This window comes from Suricata suricatta, chromosome 10 (assembly GCF_006229205.1).
Source record: "Suricata suricatta isolate VVHF042 chromosome 10, meerkat_22Aug2017_6uvM2_HiC, whole genome shotgun sequence".
Classification (NCBI taxonomy): domain Eukaryota; kingdom Metazoa; phylum Chordata; class Mammalia; order Carnivora; family Herpestidae; genus Suricata; species Suricata suricatta.
Window position 1 is genome coordinate 131,219,758 of NC_043709.1, and position 23,029 is coordinate 131,242,786.

General features: G+C 51.2%; 1 protein-coding gene across 5 annotated transcripts in view; it reads left to right on the plus strand.

Moving 5' to 3' along the window:
- Positions 1 to 23,029, plus strand: part of SFMBT2 (Scm like with four mbt domains 2) — a 213,111-nt gene that overhangs the window by 13,633 nt on the left and 176,449 nt on the right. For 4 of the 5 annotated variants that reach the window (XM_029955807.1, XM_029955804.1, XM_029955803.1 and 1 more), the window contains exons 2-4: positions 11,028 to 11,180; positions 19,650 to 19,747; positions 21,886 to 22,126. In XM_029955807.1, coding sequence (XP_029811667.1) covers positions 11,081 to 11,180; positions 19,650 to 19,747; positions 21,886 to 22,126 — 439 coding nt within the window. In that variant the 5' untranslated portion in view covers positions 11,028 to 11,080. The remainder of the gene's footprint in view (positions 1 to 11,027; positions 11,181 to 19,649; positions 19,748 to 21,885; positions 22,127 to 23,029) is intronic. The other variant, XM_029955808.1, reaches the window with a different exon arrangement.

Here is a 23,029-nt window from a genome sequence, read left to right on the forward strand (position 1 = left end):
CGGCCCTGGCGTGGGGCAAGGAGAGGTGCCCCCCAGCCCGTCCTCTGTAGCACTGAAAAGCAGGCAGCTCTGGAATCAGACGCACCGTTCGTGGTTCTCTGTGCTGACGTCCTGCGTGGAAGGGGCCGGAGGGCTCTAAGTGGAGTGACGGAGAGTATTTGGAGACTCGTTTTGGTCCTTGTCATTCATTGTCTTTAAAACGTTAACTTAAGGGGTACCTGGGAGGCTCAGTCAGTTAAGCAACCGACTTATGACTTACGACCATGATCACGTAGTTCGCGAGTTCGAGCCCTTCTCTGGACTCTGTGCTGACAGCTCGGAGCCTGGAGCCGGCTTCCAATTCTGTGTCTCCCTCTCTCTCTGCTCCTTCCCCACTCACACTCTGTCTCTCTCTCTCTCTCAAAAATAAATAAACATTAAAAAAATCCCTTGAACTTAAATATGCTTTTTTCTTCCCGGCTAGCTGCAAAGCACGGGACACCTTTGCCCTGTTCGTTCCTGTACCGCTGTGAACTTCAGGGCCTTGCTGCAGTGTATTAGGTTCAGTGTCTGAGTAGCCAGTGGTGCATTTAGGTACCGACTCATCTCTTTCTATGAAAGCTTTTGGGATCCAGCTCAGACCATGGGTAATACTTCCTTTTTTGAGTCTCTGATCCCTTCAAGGGGATGCTATATGATTCTCTCCTCCTCCTCCTCTAAGTTTTAATAAGGAAGGTTGGTGAAAGCCCGGCTTCCCCGAAATGTGGTTCTAGAATTCTCCCTGTGCTTTGCAGGTGAGAACACCGGTTGTGTTTTCCAGGCCGAGAGCACATTCCGCCGGTGACAGTTACGTCACAGTGTAAAGCCCAGGTCTCCTGCGACTCCTGCGGGTTCGTTACATCTCCCGTGTCAGGTCCTAATCAGGGTAAATTAGGGTGTTTTTACTGACTTTGCATAATGATATTCCTCCACCGGAGGGAATCTCATTCATGCATTTAGATGATATGATTTGTAAAATTTGATTTATGCCCAATTTTATGGTTATATCCAGGGCTTCAAGTAAATACCTGAAATGCTCTTTAGTTGTTTTATGAATCCCCAGGGAGCTCGCAAAGTCCTCCAGGCCGGCTTCCAGGAGATGCTTCTTGAGACACTTGGAAGTGTGTGGCATCTCTCAAGCGTCATTGCCCTGCATCTGCGCGGCTTGAAGTAAGGAGTACATAAAATACCCTCAGAAAAATAGGCACTGATTATTAGACATCATCTGTGCATGTCTAGCTTGCACAAGGACCGCTCGTAAGATTTCTTTACTTTCTGAGTTGTCAGTGATCCTATGTACAACACATGGGCGAACTGACCATAAACAGCTTCGATGCACGGACCTAGGCTGGGAGATAGAAATCTCCTGGAAGTCCGGGGCTACTCGGCTTGGTTAGAAACTTGGGTTGATGCTCTAATTCATTCTGGTCTTCGTAGGCAGCAGGGAAATTCCAGGGTTTGTTGAAGAGGTAGGACCAAGCGCGATGCTGTCCATGTGCATTCTAAGACTCCTTTTGCAGGAAGGCCCTTCCCAGGCTCCTCTGTGTGACGTATTTCGTGTGGGTCATGTGCCAACCTAAGGCCGGTGTCGGACCTTCTCGGCGTGGAGGCAGATTTCTGGTGCACGAAAGCCTTTGTTACTAGGCTTTGTTGTCTTGATGCGAAGACCTATTGCATCATTGATTCTGTTGGGTATTTTAGGGCCTCGTCCTGTAAGAGAGTAAATAAGTAGCTAATGCCACCGAAATGATTTGTAGGTAAAGAGGTGACAGTTACAACCATGAATTAGAAGACACGGCATGTTCTTGTGGGCCCCGCCGGCCGCTCTCAGCCCTGGCATTTACTCCTTGAGTCCCTTTTACCTCCCACACATCTTGTTTCCCAGGATAGAGGGATGAATCTGATTGTAAAAAATTAGCGTGTCTTATGCCGGGTCAGCAACGTATGTCAGATTTCAATCTATTTAGAGTGAAAACCAATGAAGCCTGGTTGAAAAATGGCCAGTAACTTGCAGGCCTAATCAAGGTAAATCAGGCTCTGAGCATATATGGTGGGTGGCAGAATTCCGTGCCCTTCTGCCCCAGAGAATCCGTTCGTCTCACTTGATGGACTCAGGCAGGAGCTGTCTCTTCTTGGAGAGGCTGAGTGTTGGCTGGTCGGCGTCAGGAGGGGTCAGGTTCAGTCAGGCATCCTTAGCAGGGTGAGCCGGGTGCGGGGGAGCATGAATAGCCAGAAGCTGTCTTGGTAATGGCGCCTGGCACTTAACACGGCTTTTCTTCTTCAAAGCCGTTTGCAGAGACGGTTCTCGGATGTGCTCTTTCACCATCTGAGGCTCTTCTTTGCATGTTGGTTCTTCCAAAGATGGATGCGGTGATTTTCAGGGATCAGATTTTGGGTCACAAGTTAGGTTGTGCATCTTTCGGAACCCTCTGCTATTTTCCATTTTATTGAAATGCTTGGAAGGGTCTTAGTGTAGGTTAGGTGTCCTGAGCTCATTTGCAGATTTGCCTGGAGCGTGAAATGAGGCTGTTTTCTCTGTGATTCAGAGATTTCCATGGGCAGCGGGAGCAGGTTCTGGGATTTCCTAAGCTTCGAGTTTAGACCTTCCCACTTGATTTCCTATCTGGAGAATATTCTCTTTCCTGAGTCACATGAAAAAACAAATAATTGCAAACCTTTTCCCATTTGAGTGTGGCAAGCTTGAAATCACAAGTATGCCAGTCAGGGATGCCATGAGTTTTGTGAACCACTTTAAGGCAGACTGGTTTGCGGATAATTGGGTAACTTTAAAAGAAACGTGACATTTCTTTTATTATTCACACAACGCAGCTCACAGAAGTGAGCCCTTGTGAGCTGCGAGCCTTGGACGCTGAGGGACGTCTGAGGCCAAGGCAACTTCCTGGCTGCAGTGCACCCTTTATGTTCCCACCTGAGGCTGGATAATTACAGTTTCCAACTCGGCATGGCAAGAGTATAACATTTATCATGTCCAGTAACACAAAATCAAGATGAAAAACTGGGGTATTAGTCAGCGGTAGGGAAGGAAGGCAGGAAGGGGGTTTACGGACTCTTCAGAAGCGGAAACAATCTGAAGCTAGACGTCTACCTCGGTGACTTTGGACCGAGGAGGGACAGCGCTCATAGGGCCCACGCCTGCGTCGTCTCCAGGAAGAAAGCATGCATGAGTCAGGTGCCAGTCTACAGCGGTGACAGTGGACAGAGACCCCAGTCCTTCTGTAATGGGCCATGGGAGACTCTTCCCGTGCTGGCCACCCGAGAGCGAAGACATGAGGACACTCATGAGTGGGCTTCCTCCGGAAGGACCCCCGCTGGCCTCCAGACAGGATCCCGGGATCTCAGAGGCACCGGCCATCCCCTCCCGTGTCCCCTCTTAAACAGGAGAAGCCCTAACGTGTTATCACACTTCCGAGGACGGCCCCTAACACGAAGAAGTAGAGACCAGAAACCAGCCAAGAGAGAAAAATAACTTCTCCTACGAAGGCGAGCAGAACGGTCGTTGAAGAGAGATCGTTAATCGGCACAGGGACGGAGTAGAGGGTTCTGCATGCAGGTGATGGGACGGGATGGGGTGGGAGTAGGATATTGGGAGGATTTGAAAGGAGCTTTCTTTTTTTTAATGTTTATATTTATTTGAGACAGAGAGAGAGTGAGTGGGCCATGGGACAGAGGATCTGAAGCAGGCTCTGTGCTGACAGCAGACCGCCGATGTGGGGCTTAAACTCACGAACCCGGAGATCCTGCCTGAGCTGAAGTTGGACCCTCAAGCGACTGAGCCACCCGGGTGCCCCTCAAAAGAGTTTTCTGAAACTAAACTGTAAAGCTCGAGAGAAGAGCTGGAAGAAGTAGCTGATGGTTGATCTAGTTGGTAGATTAGAAGAACATAAAAGATGGGGCGTCTGGGTGTCCCCGCTGGTTAAGTGTCCAACTTCGGCTCTGGTCAGTTTGTGAGTTTGAGCCCAACGTTGGGCTCTGTGCTGATAGTTCGGAGCCTGGAGCCTGCTTTGGATGCTGTGTCTGTCTCCCTCTCTCTCTGCCCCTCACCTGCTCATGCTTTGTCTCTCTCTGAAAAATAAATAAGTGTTAAAAAAAATAAAAATAGAAGAACATAAAAGAGAAAATTAAGGAGTTCCAGGAGGTCTGACATTTGAATGACTTTGAATGAAGGAACAGAAAACAGAGAGGAGGCCCTGAGCAGTAATTCAGGAAAACATCCTAGCACTGAAGAACAGGAATTTCACTCGAAAGAACCCAGTGTGCCCCGAACCCACAAGCGGATTGTCTGTAGCCACGTCACCGTGAAACCACAGAGATCCCGGTGACTGGGGAGTTGCCCCGTTTCTCCAGTGGAAGCTCCAGGACGGTGGAAGGAGCCCTGGCAGCTCTGCAGGAGGATGCTTTTCCAGCTGGGAATGGTTTTCCCCTGCTGTGCTGTTGGTTATAGGGTGAGGGTAGGTAAGGACATTTTCCACCATGCACGACCTCCGTGTTTTCCACCTACATCCTATCCTAGGAACGTGGTGGAGAACGTGCCTCATCAGAAGAGAGAAAAACTGATAATGGGGCAGGGGTGGGACCCAGAAGGCAGGATGTGTTACAAACGAGAGAGAGAGAGAGAGAGACAGACAGACAGACAGACAGAGAGAGACAGAGAGAGAGAGGCAGAGATCTCAGGATGGCGCCTGCCAGAGGCCCTGGAAGAAAGTACTGATGATGCAATTATCAAAATACCCTATATCTCAGTGTATCCAGAAGAGATTTAGACAGTAAGCGGAAAAATTGCATTTGAATGGGTGATAACGTATGTGAAAACTAAGGTCCAGGAAAGAGCAAGATCATTCCTGAGTCCAGGGCAAAGTTGTGTGAGAAGGAGGCATCCTAAGGGGCTCTGGGGTCGGCTGGGACCTCTCCGTAGGGTCTTGCTGCCCGGATCACACCTGTTAGGAGGGGAAGAGCAGGCGGGAGGGAGGGAGAGTGGGCTGACCGCCAGCGCCTTGCCCGGTAATGATGGAAACCGAGAAGTTAATAAGGGAGGTGTTATCAGAGGTGTGGAGACGAACACCAGAGCAGTCAGCCGAGGGATTTGAAGGGCGTTGCTAGGAATGAGGGACACTGGGAAGAGGCCCTAGATTGCACAATCCATTCTGCTCTTGCTGTTTAAGCAAAGAGACCTGGAAAAAAAAGTGTGTCCGGACACCTACATCCGTTAGGAGAATGGCTACCCTAGGAGAAGTCAGTGGGATGAATTCTTGATACATTGTAACTCGTACTAAACTTTTACGGAGAGCAGGCTAGCCCGACTTAGGCAGATGGTGTAGCAAAGCTGGACTTTGTAAAACGGAATTGAGAAAACCGGAATTCTATAAGGAACACTACTTATAATGCAGGACTATTTCCTCCTCTTTTTTTTTTCTGAAATGGGCTCCACGTCCAACAAGGGGTTTGCACCCACAACCCTGAGATCCAGTTGGATGCTCTACCGACTGAGCCAGCCAGGCACCCCTTACGCAAGCCTGTTTAATGCAGAGCTCTTTCTGGAAGAACCAACCTTCCTCTCGCCACATATCGATGACTTTGCAGAAACACTGTATTTTTGAGAACATCTGTGTTAGATACCCCTTGATGAGGAACTACGTCGTCTTTCTAAACAACCCAGACAAAACTCTTTTCATGAGGCAGCGAGTCCCAGGTGCTGTACTTGGGCAGGAAGCATCGGCAGAGCCAGGCAACCTGTTAGAAATACAGATGACGAAGCCGTTCTCCAGATCTGGGAAGCAGGGTCCCCGGGGGTGGGGGGGTGGGGAGCAGTGTGAGATGTGACAGGTGATTCTGTGGAAGGCAGCCGATGATGTTACGGGTAAGGCTGGCCCCTCACTTAGAGGTTACGCTCCTCCTGTTAGGCTCACCCCACAGTGTAGGAGACCTTAGCCCCCTTGACCTTGAAGCACACGGTCAGCATTAATGTAAGCTGTGCCTTTTTTTTTTTTGATACTAAAGACAGCATTTTACGATAGTCTTGTGGATAAAAGCTTAGAGCACACCCGGAGGTCAGTAGTAACAAAGTAACCATCATAATTACTGGCTTATAAAGAGGGGTCTGTTTGTTGGGATTTGGGCCCTTAGTGGGAGTGGCGTAGTGGGGGGAGGGGACAGCAGACCACACTCTCTTTCCTGGCTTCTCCCGTGGCTCCGTGGGGAGACGGTCAAGGCCATGCCCTTCCACTTGACTTTGGAACACGTTCACTCCGCAGTTACCACTGGCACAGCCACATGCGGCTCCTTAACCCTGAAGGCAGTGGGGGAGCGGGTGTAGGGGGTGGGGGAGGGGCGGTGAACCTTCTCGGATGCACCTGATTTCTACCTGGGTGCCTTTCACATATGCAGGCTCTGTTCACGGTCAGATGCTCTGGGATGATAAAGCCGTAGGAGCCTGGGTTTCCGGCATGCAAAATCACTGTCGGCCCTTGACACACGGACCCTAAATGACCCCAAGTTCAATGCTTGCTGAACTAAGGGCAATATGTGGATCGTTGTCATACTTCTGTTCCTCCGAGCTTTCTCACAATTCAAGGAGGGTTTGGTACACCGAAGCCTAGTCTTGTGTGTGTAAGAACTTCGTACGTGATGAAGACAGAACGTGAGAGACAAGCGGATTCAAGTGGGTTATGATCTGGGAGGGGTCGGTTCAGAGGCGCACCTCACAGAATGCGTGAGCAGAAATCCCTCTGTGTTAAAGAGTTAGGATAAGCCCTGAAGTCCCAGCGAAGTTAGGTGTCTGGTGTCTCGGAGGGTGGTGGGGATGACTTCTTAAAAATGCAATTTTTAGAAAAATAAGAGTGGGTAGGTTTGACTAAGTTGAGAAAAATAATCTTCTATCAAAAGCAGCCACTAAGAGGCAAGTTGGGGAACATATCTGCAATGTTTTTGCGAGATAGGAGTGTTCTTAAAAATTATACGGGGGGGTGCCTGGGGGGCTCCGTCGGTTACGCGGCCGGCTTCGGCTCAGGTCAGATCTCACGTTCGTGGGTTCGAGTCCCGCGTCGGGCTCTGTGCTGACAGCCGGCTCAGAGCCTGGAGCCTGCTTCAGATTCGCTCTCTGGTCCTCCCCTGCTCGCATTGTCTCTCTCTGTCTCTCAAAAATAAATAAGAAGCAATAAAAAAATTTTTTAAAATTATATGGGGGACGCCTGGGGGGCTCAGTCAGTTAACCGTCTGACTTCGGCTCAGGTCATGATCTCATGGTTCGTGGGTTTGAGCCCCACATTGGGCTCTGTGCCGACAGCTCAGAGTGGCACCTGCTTCCCATCCTGTGTCTCCCTTTCTCTCTGCCCTTCCCCTGCTTGCTCGCTCTCTCTCAAAAATAAATAAACATTAAAAAAAAAGAAAAAAACCATGAAATACCAACGGAATTAAAATGTGGGGTGGGATGTGAACTGGGTTTCAGGTGAGGAGGGCCTCATGCTGTTTGTAGAATGTCTGTCACATTGGACTCGGGGTAAGAAGCACCCTTGATGGACCTGGAGGAGGTTGGGTTCAGATGTATTCGGTTTTGTTTTTTAAATGATTATTTTTTTTCAAAGTTTGTTTAATTTTTTTGGCAATCTCTATACCAACACGGGGTTCGAACTCATGAGCTGCCAGGTCATGACCTGAGCTGACATCAGACGCTTAACCGACTGAGCCCACTAGGTGCCCCAGGGATTTGCTTTTCAAAATCCTGTTTGTATCCTGCAGAGCTTCTGGGCCAACGGTCCCTGTCAGATCTGCTCCCCGGACCGAGTCCGAGGGAAGTCAGTTTCTGGGAAGTGGCCTGTCATTCTCATAGGGAACCTCTTTTCTCCCTTACTTTTTATTTCCACAGGCACTGCCTAGGTCCTGTTAGCTGCGGAGGCCTGGCTGTGGCAAGTGACATGATTTCTTCTAAGAACCTGCCTTCCAGGGGCTCCTGGGTGGGTCAGTCGGCTCAGGTCATGATCTCATGGATCGTGGGTTCGAGCCCTGCGTCGGGCTCTGTGCTGACAGCTCGGAGCCTGGAGCTGCTTCAGATTCTGTGTCTCCCTCTCTCTGACCCTCCCCTGCTCACGCTGTCTCTCTCTGTCTTTCAAAAATAAATAAAAAACATTAAAAAAAAAAAGAAGAAAATAAAAAAAAAAAGGAGCCTGCCTTCCAGCTGTGACGGGATTGTGCCTTGTGAATGCTGAGAGTCCCCAGGTCGCACCTGTCACCTTCGTCCTGAGCTTGTTTCCTTCTCTCCCCGACCTGACCTGCCGTCTAAGTCCAGACCTGCACCCCCATTGTTTTTACTTCAGTCCTGTCCCTGCCAGAGCGACTTTCCTGGAACAGATCTGATCATTTCGGTCCCTGGAAGGAGATCCTGCCGCAGAGGGGGACGCGGGGGTTCGGGTCCTCACTGGGGCAGGTTCTCCCCCCTGCTGGGGTGCCGCCCTGAGTCTGATCAGGCAGCACTTGACCAGCCTGCCGTCTCGGGAATCCGGCTCCCATGTCTTGCTGGCGTGTGCTGCTCCCCGTCCCTGGTGTCCACCGTCGCTTATCGGTGACAGGGCATCCGTGGGGGCCCCTCGTGGGGATGCACTCTGTTCAGGCGGCCATGGTGTTCTGTCTGCTCCAAGGGTCCCACCTCCTGTCCCCTCCAGCTGCTCGTCCTTCTGCCCTCCCAGGTCTGGGTGATCTCCCGACGGAGCCCAGCAGACAGCGGTGAGGGAGATGCCCGTTTCCCCTCTCTGTGCCGTCTGGAAGCCCTCGGAGTCAGTGGGCATCGTGTCCCTGTCTGTGTGATCATGGTCTGCACACACACACACACACACACACACACACACACACACACCCACCCCTCATTGCTCTCAGGTGTGTGCGTCACCCTGTGAGCTCCCTACATGTGTTCTTGACGTGCGAGCGTGTTGGCCATTGGGCACCTGGCGGGACGGGCACACTTGCTTTCCAGCATGTGGATTCTCTGCCAATCTTACCGGAGACTGCTCCTTTACACCAGAGACCCTAGAGAGACCGGTGACGGCCACCCACTGTAAGATCCAGGCACGAGAGCCTGCGAGTCGCCCTGGCCACCTCCCCGGCCACCGTCTGGCCCACCGGCTGCAGCGCGACAGGGAGGAAATCGCCACGACTGTGGCTCCACATAAACTCATGCATCCGTGTTGTAGTAGCAACTGGGAGAGAACTCTCCTAGGAGAACGCAGTTCTGTCTCTCATCGTGAGGGTTATTTTAGCAGCCTGATGTCGGTGGGGTAAAATTAGCCAGCCTCCGTGTTAAGGGCTGGCTTTGCCAATGCCCTCCATTTTAAATAACCTTGGCACCCATCTATCTGGTGAACGGGTTCCTTTATTTAATCCTTCCTTTAAAAAATTATTTAAAGAAAAACACACCCAGTTTCTATTTAGACTTCAGCTGTTCCCGGATGCACCCGATTTTCTTGCACCGTCTGTCTTAGCCTGTGCAGGAGGCAGGATCAAGACTGCTTTGCCTCGCTTTCTCCGCCCCACACGGCACGGCAGTGAGAGCATGGTATTCACCTGTCTTTTATGTGAGTTGTCAGCAAACCAAAGAAACCCTTGTGTGTGTGGTACTCAGCCTTTTGACCAGGGCTCTCCTTTTTTCCGGGACAGTCCTGACTTATGTCGTGTGGCTGGTCCTGACTTCTGCCCCTCAGACCACGTGCCCTCACTTTGCTTCAGAAACTGTGATGGGCACCCTTGCTCTGAGTAAGGGATCATCTACTCATTGTGTCCACCTGCCTTGTAATTTGTCGTTTCCTTTCCCTGTTCGTGTCCTTACCTTTGCACTAACAAGATGCACAGATTGCCACTTCCAGACCCAGACATTTTTATGGTCCCTACTCTAAAATAGGTATTTCCTTCCTTTGTATTTTGATTGAGAAGTGACTTCGGATTCCCCTCCCCCACAGTGTCTGGTGTAGTATTTTATATAAACAGGTGGATAATAAATGCAGTGGGATTAAAATCCAGTGCCGAGTCCCTGGTGCATTTCTCATCTCTTCCTGTTAGAGTTTTCTGCCTTTTCCCTACCTTTACACGGATGGCTTAGTGCCCTTTTCCTAACCTTTAATTTTGATAAGACTTCAAAATAATTTTCCAGGAAAGTAAACCGAATAGCACCAAAAGGGATGCATGAGTGTGTGTGCATGTGTGGTATGTGAGTGACAAAACACTCTATTTATGGGCGTAGAGGCACTATCCCTTTCTTCCTCCATCCTTGCCCTTATGCTGGTTTGCACTTTCCTCTCGCCATGAGATCAAAGCAGATACTGAATGAGCGGAGGCCTTAGAAGTCCCAGAGGGCTGTGTCTAACTGCCGGTGCCGCCGGTGGCTGACCCTTGGGAGTGGCGCGCCTGGCTCTTTCCTGGGCCATAATGGAGATGAGCTAAATTGTAGGTTCTGTGAGATGCGCTTGTAGTTTTTCCACGTGTCGCAGTGGAATGCAAGGAATCAAAGGCTCGCCATGCCCTTGGAGGAAAAGTCTAACTGGTCAAAATGTGCATTTGCAAACGTTGACACTGTAACTGGACCCAAGCATTGGCTGGGACATAGCAGTCGTCTCACCTGTGTGTGGGGATGCGGAGGAAGGGGGCTGGCTTCCTCCCGGCATCGAGAGAGGGGAGCAAACGGGTGGGTGGCAGGCTGTCTTGGCAACACCACCGAGGTGAGTTGGGGGTCGGAACATAGATTCTGTTGGTGAGAAGTGTGTTCGTCTCATCGATGGTCATGTCCCATAGGAAAGCGATGGTTTTGCTAAGTGGGGACCTCTGTTGTTGACTGTGTGTAGATGTGTCCTCTTTAATCTTCATTTCTGGTATTTTCTACCATGACGTTGCAGCTTGCATGTTAGAATGATGTGGCAGCAGCTCAGATAAGACACTGTTATTTTTGGAGCCTTTAAAAACCAAGGATAATCAAGGTGCTCTGATTTTGTTTTTTTTTCGTTGGTTGCCCTCAGGTAATTCTTCCTGGAGGATGCATTAAGAGAAGAGGACCCTTAACACATTAGGCATGGAGAGCGGTTTGTCAGTTTCCAACATGCAAGACCCGTCCTCCTCACCCCTGGAGAAACAGCAGAGCTCAGCGAACGGTAATGGAGGTCTCGATTCAGGTAGGGGTTTGTTTTCTGGATCTGTCTGACTGATTCAGCGACCTCGGTCTTCCTAAAAATGTTCGGGAAACAATGGGGCAGACGTTTCTAGGTCTCCCACGTTGCCCGTTGCTAGGATTCGCTGTCACGTTTGTAAGCATCTGGCTGCTTGAAAGTTAGGCAAAGTTTGGCTCAACATTAGTATTCCCTGTCCTGCACAATGGGGTGGGTGACCCGGAGGTGACTGATCTCTTCAAAATCTCAGTGGTTAGCACAATAAATGTTGACCCATCAGTCATGCAATTTCAGACGAGGTAGTTGGTGTTCCCTCTACTGAGTCATTGCACACGGTTTGACGGCGCACCACATCCGGGAGGGGTTTCTGTTACCGGGTAGGCAGGGTGGGGGGTCCCGAATCAACAGTGAAATGCTCTGACTCAGAAGACACAGTTGTTACTTACGCTCAGAACGTCTTGACCAGAGCCTGTCCCGTGCTGGCACCACCGTAAGGGACGTGGGAAGCCCATCCTTCTCTCCCACGTGCCTGAACTCCGGATGCCACCCCCTCTCCTCTCCTCTCCAGAACTCCAGCCAGTCTCTCGAGAACTCCCTAACGTGAAAGAAACCGAGGTCATGTGAATGCGTTGTGCTGTCCGTCTCCCCTTCAGGAAACTAAAACCAAAGCAAACCAAGCCAGTCTTTGATTGAATTTTAATATTTAATCAATGGATTTATAAAGCATGTTTTTCTAAATACTTACACAGGAGTCTGTTTTAAAAAGACACTTTTTTTTTTAAAGGATTGCTGTATTTGCATAACAGCAGATTAAATAAGGGTAACTTAGCTCTTTGGATCCTTAACATTTGCTCTGGCGAATTCATGTAGAAAATGTTGATCCTTCACCCAGCGGAAACTTTGACCGTTGAACAGAGAAGTCACGAAGTTTTTCTCCATATTTGGATGAGTGCGCTCAGTGACAGAATTATAAGTTCCTTGGTATCCTGGACATGATTACATGAAACTTCTCAACTTGTATCTTTAGCTGCAAAAAATCTGGAACCACCTGAAATTATTGCCTAGATGTGTTGAAAGGTGTTAGTGTCTGCTTCAAAATCAGCCCAGCCCTCCACCCCCACCCCATGTGATTCTCCCGGACGGAAGCCGGAGTGAGGAAACTTCTAGAAGCATAGTTGAGTCATCGTCCCACAGTGGAAGTATGGAGATTCTTTCCTGAGGAAACTCCGTCCCATAGGCTTGACGTTACTTAAGTACAAGAATGCTTTTTATAAAAGTCTGTCTTACATTTCCTGCGTGGGGGAACGTTTCCACCTACGGTTCCCTGGGCTTTCACTGTGTCTTTGTTGAACGCACATCTGATGTCTGTTACTGCGTCATTTTCAAAGATGTGTTGTCACAACTGTTTAAAAACCAATTGTGTGTTGACTTTTCATTGTCTTGTAGCCGCAGTGGATCTCTCTAGCTTAGGTAGATTTTGAAACCTAGTGGTAATAATATGGTGTCGGGAAAATTATTCGTACTGCATTTCCTCCTGGGTGATTCCTTAAAGGGAAGTAGGAGATTGGTTATGGCATCGGCCGCTGCCATGTGGTTGGGCGGAACCTGCCACACGGCATGCGCCGTGCATGGCAGCTTCCTTCGATGTGTGGGATAGCGGCCTGAATCCTCCGAGATGTCAGGGTCTCTACAAGAAGCAGTAGTTCTGGGCTGGGTGGTGCAGTCTGTTAAGCATCTGACTTGGTCTTGGCTCAGGTCATGATCTCACAGTCCGTGAGTTCGAGCCTCACGTCAGGCTCTGTACTGACAGCGTGGAGTCTGCTTGGGATTCTCTCTTTTTCTCCGCCCCTCCCCTGCTCATGCACGCTCTCTCCCTCTCTCAAAATAAATACATAAACTTAAAAAAAAAAGTAGTAGTTCTGAGTAGCTCTAAATTACGTTAGCATTTACAGATCATGGTCTCAGAGCTTTTCCCCCTGTGTGTGGTGGATCTGTCCTTTCTCCTTGGGGCATCCGTAAGCTCAGCCTGGAGGAGATGTGCCAGGACGATGGCCCCTGAAGGAGAAATCAGTTGAAAGCAGGGTCTAAAATAAATGTGTGTTGGGGCAGAGGCCACCTGTGGACGAAACCCACACGCGGTCGGGAACCCTGAGACCCCGGAGACTGTACTCGGTGCGAGTCGTCGGGAAGTGCATTTTCTCAGGTGCTACCCCTTGAAGCGGGTGACATATAAAACAGTTTCTGTGTTGGCACGGTCGGAGGGGTGTCTGGTTCGGGCCCCCGTGACATGCTTAGGGCAGCAGGTCATCTTGGTGATGAGGCTCCTTGGCCTGGAGGCATTTCACACGAGATTTCTGTACAGGAAGAACAGGAGACGTGCGTTCGGTGTTCTGCTGCTGCCGCCTCTGCATTGACTGGGGACAGCGAGGGATGTGAGCCTGAGTTCACACTGCGTGGCAGGCACTTACTTGAGTACCCTTTGCTGACTCAGTTTACCCTTCCGTGACCCAGTGAAAGAGCTGGTTTTCTTATTTCCGTTTCTTAGAGGAGGACACTGGACCCCAAGGAAAGTCACGAGTCTCTCATGTCGGAGCCTGGGTTTCATCGCAGGCGTCCTGAGGCTCAGAAGCTGGTGGGCGGAGACCCTGGGCCGTCCCTGCTCCTCCACGCCAGGGGAAGTCCCCCTTGGCCCATAAATGTGCGTGCGAGCCCCGCCTCCAGGCACACACACTCTCCACGACACAGGCACAACCCAGCCTCTCGCGTGCTGTCCCCTGTCCCCACAGGTGACATGACACCAGCCTGTGGCTCGCCAGCGCGTGGCCGCACGTGGGTGCCCAGAGCGCTCCTCTGCCCGCAAGATGGGGTCCGACCACGGGAGCCTCTCCTGGCGGCTCCTGGCTGCTTTGTCTCTGGTTGGTGCACCGCACGCCCAGCGGATGCCATTCCTTGCAGGGATGGTCTGTCGGTCTGAAACTAGAACTTGAGTGCAGGACAGTGGACCCTGAATCTCAGGCACGGCTTTTTAATTTTTCATTTTGCCTCTTTTGCCAAGGAAAGTACAGATAATGCTCTGATGGGCCCCCGAGTCCTGTATGTCAAACAGGCACCACCTAAGTGGCCTCCCAGGAACACCGAGGCCGGCGCTGGGAGGTGCGCGGGTACGTGGACCCATGGGCCTCCCTGGCAGATGGCACGGACGGCGTCGACTCCGGCTGCATGGAGAAGCCGCCCGTGGAATTGGATTTCTGGAAGCCTGGGCTTCTGCAGCTGCCTGATAAAGGCAAGCAGAACAATATGCCGACACGGAGATAAATAGACTCCTGTTCGTCAGTCTTCCAGGCTGGATAAGCGTGACTTCCCGGGGACATCTGTGGATGCAGTGGGCTTGCGAACCTAGACAGGGCAGGTGTGGAGTCGAGAGGATGAGGCTGGGAAACCGGGGGGGCTCTGTCGGTTAAGCGTCTGACTTCGACTCAGGTCACGATCTCACAGTCCGTGGGTTCAAGCCCTGCATCGGGCTCTGTGCTGACAGCTCAGAGCCTGGAGCCTGCTTCAGATTCTGTGTCTCCCCCTCTCTCTGCCTCTCCCATGCTCATGCTCTGTCTCTCAATAATAAACAAATGTTAAAAAATATTTTTAAAAAAAAAGAGAAAGGGGCTGGAAACGTGGGCTTAACATTTTTTTTTCCTTTTATTTTGGTGTTAGGAATACATGAAGTGGCGTTTCAACATTCTGATTAGAAAAATTCAGCTCTGTTACTCTTGGTGCCGGGAACCGGTGCTCTGTGACCCCATAATGCTCCCTGGTTAAAAAAAAAAACAACACAACAAAAAAGTGGGGCACCTGGGGGGCTCAGTTGGTTCAGGGTCTGACTTCGGCTCAGGTCATGATCTCACAGTTCATGGGTTTGAGCCCCACATCAGGCTCTGTGCTGACAGCTCAGAGCCTGGAGCCTGCTTCCGATTCTGTGTCTCCCTCTCTGCCCCTCCCTTGCTCACCCTCTGTGTCTCTGTCTCTCAAAAAAAAATGGACATAAAAAACAAAAAGAATAAAACAAAGGAAAGACCAAAAAAAGCCTCTTTTAGAATACTTATTGCCTGTCCCTCCCCCCCACCCCAGCTGGGTATTTAGATGATTTTTATGTGTTTTCTTTTTTCTGAGACATCTCTCTAGCCACCTGGGTGGTTGGACGGGTGTGAGGACCCCTGTGTTTAGTGACTGTCCCCACTTCCCTGGGGTCGTCCTGCAGCCGTGATCTCAGCCCTTGGATTGGCGCTGGCCAGCCCTCCCCGAGTTTCCTGTAACCTGTGTGTGTAGTTAATGTACTCTGTGGAACTGTTTTTTAAACCTTGTGATAGTGTGACCGGACTGTCAGCAGGTGAAACAGCAAAGATGCAATGGCTTCCTTTCTCTTCCCGTATTTATGAACAACACCCAGCGCACGGGAACGGGTCCTGTTTGGATTGCATTCAATCTGAACCTGCCGATTCTCCCCTGTTGGGTCCTTCACAGTCAGGGACTGGGCTAGGCAGCCTTGCAAAGGGAGCCTTACTTCAGACGGTAAAATCAAAACCTCGGATGTGATTCCTTCAGAAAAGGTGCGTGAGTCCTTTGTTCATTCATTTTTCACCAGCAAGCGGCTGCCCCTCAATGTTCTATGCTCCTTTTTGATCCGTTACAAAACATGCTGGTCACATCAAGAGCCTTCCGTTCTGCAGAACTGGATTGTTTTGTCTTTTTTTTTTAAATTAAAAAAATTTATTTTAACATTTATTTATTTTTGAGAGACAGAGAGAGACAGATCATGATCAAGGGAGGGGCCAGAGGAGAAGGAGACACAGAATCAGAAGCAGGGTCTGGGCTCTGAACTGTCAGCACAGAGCCCGACGTGGGGCTCGAACCCATGAACTGTGAGGTCATGCCCTGAGCCAAAGTTGGACACTCAACTGACTGAGCCACTAGGCGCCCCTGAATTGTTTTCTTTTAAACTGTGAAATTTTCTTGGTGGCGTTTCACAGTCTGCTTTCGTGACCTCATGGGGAAAAACGGTTCCCACCGGTGCCTTGGCAGAGGCGGGAGGTTGTCAGAGTCTCCCTGATAACATGTTTACGGGCTTAAGAGGTTTCTGAATGAGCTGTAAATATTTGCTCTGGGTTTATGAGACCTCCACTCATAAACAGCATGTGTGTTTATCTATTGCTCACTGAGACATCTTTAGAGAATCGGCTGTTGAGGATGTGTGTGTGGGAGGAAATTCTGGTTGGGAAAGGCTTCCTTGTAGGGGACCCTAACTTTTGTATATGATTTTCTTGTGAAAACTACCAGTGCTGGGCATCACATCTTCAGTTAAAAAATCCCATTCTAGGTCTGACTCTTGGGTTCTTTTTTAAAGTATTTTCTCTGGGGGACTCTGAGGGGCTCGGTCAGTTAAGCGTCCGACTTCCGCTTAGGTCATGATCTCATGGTTCATGGGTTTGAGCCCTGCATCGGGCTCTGTGCTGACAGCTCAGAGCCTGGAGCCTGCTTCGGATTCTGTGTCTCCCTCTTTCTCTGCCCCTTTCATGCTCAGTCTCTCTCTATCAAAAATGAATAAATGTTAACAAAAATAAAATAAAGTATTTTGTCTGGACTGCAGTGAGCAAAAATGCTCTGAAGCAGTGTTCTTTTGTTTTTCCTTTTCCTCCAAGCTTGTTTATTTTTGAGAGAGAGAGAGAGAGCAGGGGAGGGGTGGGGGGTGGACAGAGGTTATGAAGCAGGCTCGTGAACCTTGAGTTGGAGGCTCAGCCGACTGAGCCACCAGGTGCCCTGAAGCATGTTCTTGGACTCCCTTAGGAGCCCCAGGGGGGACCTGTCCGCCTCTTGGGAACTTGAATGAGCACCCAAGGGAGCGTGAAAGCAGCTACGGCACGTGTCTTGTGGGGAGAGACACATGGTCTGAACTGAGGTCAAGTCAGGTGAGAACAGAACGCTGGGAAGAAGGCCCGCAGCCCGCAGTGCCTCTGTGTGAAGCAGGGCGCATGGCAGGGGCCGCCCCAAGGCCGGGGCATGTGAGCCACGGTCACGGCTGGTCCCATGGGACGGATCCCCGGTTCCTTCCTGGCGTGGTGACCAGCGCACTGACGCCTTGCTGGCCCAGGTGCTGGCTGCTGTGGCCTCCATCTTGGGCAGATGGTGCTGATGCCCCAGGGGGCACTTCCGTTTTCGGGAGTTGTTCACTCACCCAGGGGCTCTGCCAGGACCTTCTGTCTCCGAAGGCCCAAGACCGGGTTTTCTGCCCGTGTCCTCCCCTTCGCCGTGTCCTCCTGCAGGAGTGCAGGGACCCTGCGTGCCCTGTTCTTGCCCAGCCTGGCTGCCACCTCCGCCTTGTTGCGTCTCCTGCACCTGCCGGCTGCCTGGCTTGGTTCTGGAATGTTCTAATGCTCACCAATGCAAAAGACAGAGCATCTGGCCCTGGAGTCTGCCTCGGATCCTCCCGGAGGAACGGGTGGTGGTGGAGAAGCAGATGTGCCCCACGTGGGATCCGGCAGAAAGTCACCTGGGAGGCGTCCTGGCTCCAAACCTGACAGTCTGCGCTGGATTCCGGCCTCTGCGGCCGGACAGTTGGGTGGCCCTGGTGACTCCCTGGGCTTTCAGGGCTCCCGACTTGTCTTCTGCCAGGTGGGGACCGTAGTAAGCAGCCGTCGGGGTTCTTGGAAGGATGAAGCGGGGTGATGCGTGCGAAGCAGTTAGCAGAGAGTGGGCGGCCCGGGGCGGCGTGACCGTGTGATGTCTCTGTGGGGCTCTGTGCGTGACCCACGGCTGGAGCAGGCAAGCCTGAAGCTGGTGTGGCCTGAAGCTGAGCTGGACAAGCAGGGTGTACAGAACTTCCAGACTTTGGCGACAAGTTAGCCGCCAAACCCCCTGAGCGGTGAGTGGTGTGCGGGTGCCTCTGGCCAGCGAGTCAGGAGACAGACTGGTAATCAGCGACTGCGGCCTTTTGGGGACAGGAATTGTGGGTCAGGCTGCCCACCGGGTGGTGCCCTGGGAAGCACTTTCCAGAACGTGACTGTGTCTCAGCAGCATCTCCTTAGCTGGCGGCTGCAAGACCCTCGATGTTTTTTGGGGAGCCTGTCTCAATGGAAGGACGGGAATCCCTGGACACAGCAGAACGTTGGGAGAGCCACGAGGGAGCATGGTTTTCTCTTCCGATGACTTTTATTTTTCGTGGACGTTTGATTGCACACCACTTGATGGGGGTGAAATCTGAGGAGACAGGGCTAGGCAACTGGGGTTTAGAAGACAAAATTTAGGGTCGCTGTTTTTAACCTCGAATCAGCTTGCTTTACAAAAACTACCTTCTGTCCGTTTCGGAGACGCTACGGAGTCTTGGCAAGGAAATTACTTTCCCTACTGACAACTGAAGAGACCTCTAGTAAGAAGAGGTAGCGAGAGCCTACAAGAACAAGGCTTCCTTTCTTCGTCGCCGTCTTCATCTCTGGTTGCTGATTCCGCTGGCTCACCTACCAGGATATCCCATTAAAAACATGACTGAAAGCGATATTTACTCTTGGCCAGGGACGTAGGTTCTTGCTTGTAGAAGACACACAGGCTGAACATCTACATACATTGGTCAGTGTTGCAAGAAAAGAGAATTTAGACTTTGAAGCTCTTTTGTGTCCGTGTGTGTGGCTATCCCCTTACTGCTCTGCGTTCTTTACGATGGCCTTATGGGTAGGGTAAGAGAATGTCTACAACTTATTCGTTCTTTCCATTTGAAACGAGGGCATAGTATTGTTATCTGTGCTTTAAGATGAGTTATTTGGTGCTTTTTGTCTATGGAGAGTGTATCGTATGCATAGTCTTCAGTGTTTGGAGAATTGTGTGATTGACGGCTGGTCGGTCTCTGTCACTCACTTGCTGGGTGACCTCACATCCTTGAGCGATCCCTCTGGACCTCGAATAGTTTTCTCCTTGGAATAACATCAGGATCAGCGCTTCCTGATAAGGTCGTTTACAACACAGACGGTCTATGCTGTCATTATACCCTCTAGCTGTGGGAAGTAACCCGCGGTCAAAGATGCTCATCTCTACATCCAGGTGCCTCCTCAGTGCCCAGTGGTTTCCTTCACCTGGTCCCCAGACCTTCCCCGAGGCATGACGTGCTCTCGGTGACAGTGGTTGACATTAAGTGAATACAGTAACATGCAACTATGCCCCCGAACAAATCTCGTGACTTTCATTTGCCCCAGAGCACACTTAACTTCATCCTTGATTTTGGCAGGTTGCTCTCGTAGACTTTCTCCAGTGTTTGCTTTTCGTAGTCCGCACTCTGCGGTCAGCGCCCGGAGGCTGGGCACGCCACAGCGTCCCCTCGACCTGCTGGATTTGCTCACGTCTGCGTTACGCGTTTCCCGCTCTTCACCGACGGCCCGTGCCTTTCCAGTCTTCACTCCGCTGGTGATAGTCTTCTGTTTTCGTTTCTTGTCTTTTCAGCAGAAGAAGGTTCAGGCCTGGAGGAAACTGGCTTTAACTGGGGAGAGTATCTGGAAGAAACGGGGGCCAGTGCGGCACCTCACACGTCATTCAAACATGTACGTAACTCGCCTCCTCTTTCTGCGTTTGGAGGGCGGGAGGGGCTTCTGCGGGAGGCGCCAAGCCCTGGGGGAGAAAAGGGAAACTGAGCCAGGGTTTCTTAGAAATCAGGAGGAGGTGCGGACACATGTCTGTTTGCTTTTCGCCGATAGCTGTGGGGAAGGTGGGTCTAGTCCTCCTGCATTGTCTCTTCTGATGACGGGGGACGGGGCCCATCGTGTGCCCTGTCCTTGTTCTGTGCCCGAGTAGACACTTGTGGGCCTTGCTATCCAAGGGCACACCGTCCAGGACAGGTAAGATCGATGTGAGTCAAGAGCCAGCAAACCAGGCAAGTGCCTGTGACAAGTGCTGTCATCTTAGGAGGTGTGATGGCCATATATTTTCTTATTTGGAAATGATATTTTTCGTTTGAAAGGACACCTAAAAAGTCTTCTTTATTTGTGAGCCGCTGAGTGAAACTAGAGGAAATGCCTGCAAATATTCAGGACACATTTTATCGAACCAAAAAATCATTTTCACGGTAATATTTCTTGGAAGAATGCAGAGAGCGTGCCCAGCCCGGGGCAAGTCCTGGGAGGTGAAAGGCTGAGGTTTCATTGGAGTTTTGCTTGTGGGTGAGGTTTAGGTAATATATCGTTAGCAAGGCAAAGACTGAATTTCTGGGACCTGAGGCCGTCTCTTTACTGGAAATGAAAATTTAATTCCAAGATAGGTTTTTTTTTTTTCTCACTGGACAAAGATTTAGCCCAAGTAGGACAAGCGAACTGGGGGCACATTTCCAGCCTGTTCTTGCTTTTGGTTGTTTTGCCTCTTCAGGTTCTGGAATGACTTGGCTGGATCCGTTCATGTGGTTTAGGAAGGAGACGCTGATGCACAGACTTTTCATCCCAGTCTGTACCAGGAAGTTACCAGCGTCTCCCCACGTGGAGCCAGGCCCTTCTCTTTAATCTGTCATTTCTCCCTTGTCCCCACCAGCCACAGTGCCCTCTCCTGGGCGCACGGTTTCCCCAGGCCCATGTGCAGGGTTTAAAGGAAACACGGTGTGGCCCCGTGGTGTGGCCCCATGGACAAGCCGTGTCTGATTCCACCATCCCTTCCGCAGCTGCTCCTCACGGTGTCCGATGTGTTAGCTTTCGAACATTACTGCCCACCAGGCTGCGAAGCTTTCTTTCCAGGGGAGGGCTGGTAGATACTAATAGACTATGACCCTTAATTAAAAGGAATAAAAAGGAGGTCATTCTCCATGGCTGTGCTGTAGGCACACTGCAGCGGCCGTTGGCTCCTGAGCACCTGTGTCGTGTACCGTCCAGACGCTTGACCAGGGAGAACGCACACCAGGTTTCGCAGGTTTCCTGGGGAAGGAAGAACGTAGACCACATCAGGAATAGGTTTTATGTGGATTGCATCTTGAAATGATGATATTTGGGATATGTTGGGATAATATAAAATACATTATTAAAATTCATTTCATCTATTTTATCTCGCTTTCTTAACGTGGCTATTAGAAAACATAACGTCTGGTTGGTGGCTCCCACTGTATTTCTCTTAGAACATTCCTGTTCTAAGGCAATAGGAATGTTGTTTTTATTTTTTATTTTTGAGAGAGAGAGAGAGAGACAGAGAGAGAGCATGCGTACTTGTGCACACACAAGCCGGGGAGAGTCTGAGAGAGAGGAAGACACAGACTCAGAAGCAGGCTCCAGGCTCTGAGCTGTCAGCACAGAGCCCAAGTTGGACCTTGATCTCGTGAATCGCGAGATCATGACCTGAGCCAAAGTCGGATTCTCAACTGACTGAGTCCCCCAGATGCCCCAGTAATGTTTTTAAGTGCCGTGTTTTTTTTAAAGTTATTTATTTGGGGTGGTAGAGGGGTGAGGGAGAGAGAGAGCACCAGTTGGGGAGGGGCAGAGAGAGAGGGAGAGAGAGAACCCCAAGTGGGCTCCACGCTTTCAGCACAGAGCCCAGTGTAGGGCGAACCCACAGACCCTGCAGTCATGACCTGAGCCCAGATCCAGAGCCAGACGCTCAGCGGCTGAGCTAGGCAGGTTCCCTTTGGTGTCGTGTGTCCAGGAGCCATCGGGATCTTCCGGGTGTGTCACACACAGTGACGTCTTCCCCGTGCTTCTCTTCCCCGCAGGTTGAAATCAGCCTTCAGAGCAACTTCCAGCCAGGGATGAAGCTGGAGGTGGCCAACAAGAACAACCCGGACACGTACTGGGTGGCCACGGTCATCACCACGTGCGGACAGCTGCTGCTTCTGCGCTACTGCGGCTACGGCGAGGACCGCCGCGCCGACTTCTGGTGTGACGTGGTGATCGCCGACCTGCACCCCGTGGGGTGGTGCACGCAGAACAACAAGGCCCTGATGCCCCCGGAGGGTAAGCTGCCGGTGCCCGGACGGCAGGCCGGCCTGCGGCCCGAAGCTTCCACTTCCTGGGTGATCGTGGCCCTCGACGCTTGCAGATGGGCCTTCCAGAGATTCGCAAGCCCGTTTGGGGGAAAGGGCTGGTGCTTGATGAGCTGTGTGCTGGGTGCCAGTGGCTGGAGGGGCGCCCGGGGGAGGGGGCCTGGGTGCGCTCCGGGACCTCAGCCGAGTCAGCCGTGGCCTTCCGGAGACTCACGCTTGGGAGCCGCCTCCTTGCATGGGTGTCGGGGGCCAAGGGATACCCATGACCGAAGTCTTGTGTCCCCTTTGGAGGTGGGCCGTGTGGCTCTTCTTCTGCCGTAGAGTCTGCACAGTGGCACAGAGCGTCTGGGACAGTCTTCTCTAGCACGTGTTAACCTGTCTTCTTGTGGGGAGACCATCAGGGTGTGAGGCTCATAGATGCGGGGAAATGGCCTTACTCTCCCGGGAGTGGTCAGAGCTTGTATAGACAAGATCCGTTCCGTCCCTAGAAGGCAGTGGTTCTGTGTTGGGGGGGCGCTGTACCCCCAGGGGGCTTCTGGCAACGTCTGGAAGCCCACGAGGTTGCATCAGTTTCGGGTGCAGCAGAGCGATTCACCGTCTCTGTCTCAATACCTGCTCCCTGCAAATGTGGCCACCACGAGTGTGGCTCACGTCTGTCCCCAGGCAGCGCTGTGACAGTATCATTGACCCTGTTCCCCTGCTCTGTCTTTCATCCCCATGATTTATTCATGTCATAACTGGTAGTTTTACCTCCCAGTCCCCCTTCACCAAATACGTGAAGGGAAATGAGTGAACCTTCTGCCCATTTTTAAATTGGATTGTTTGTTTGGTTTTGGCGATTGACTTATATGAGTTCTATATATATTTTGGATGT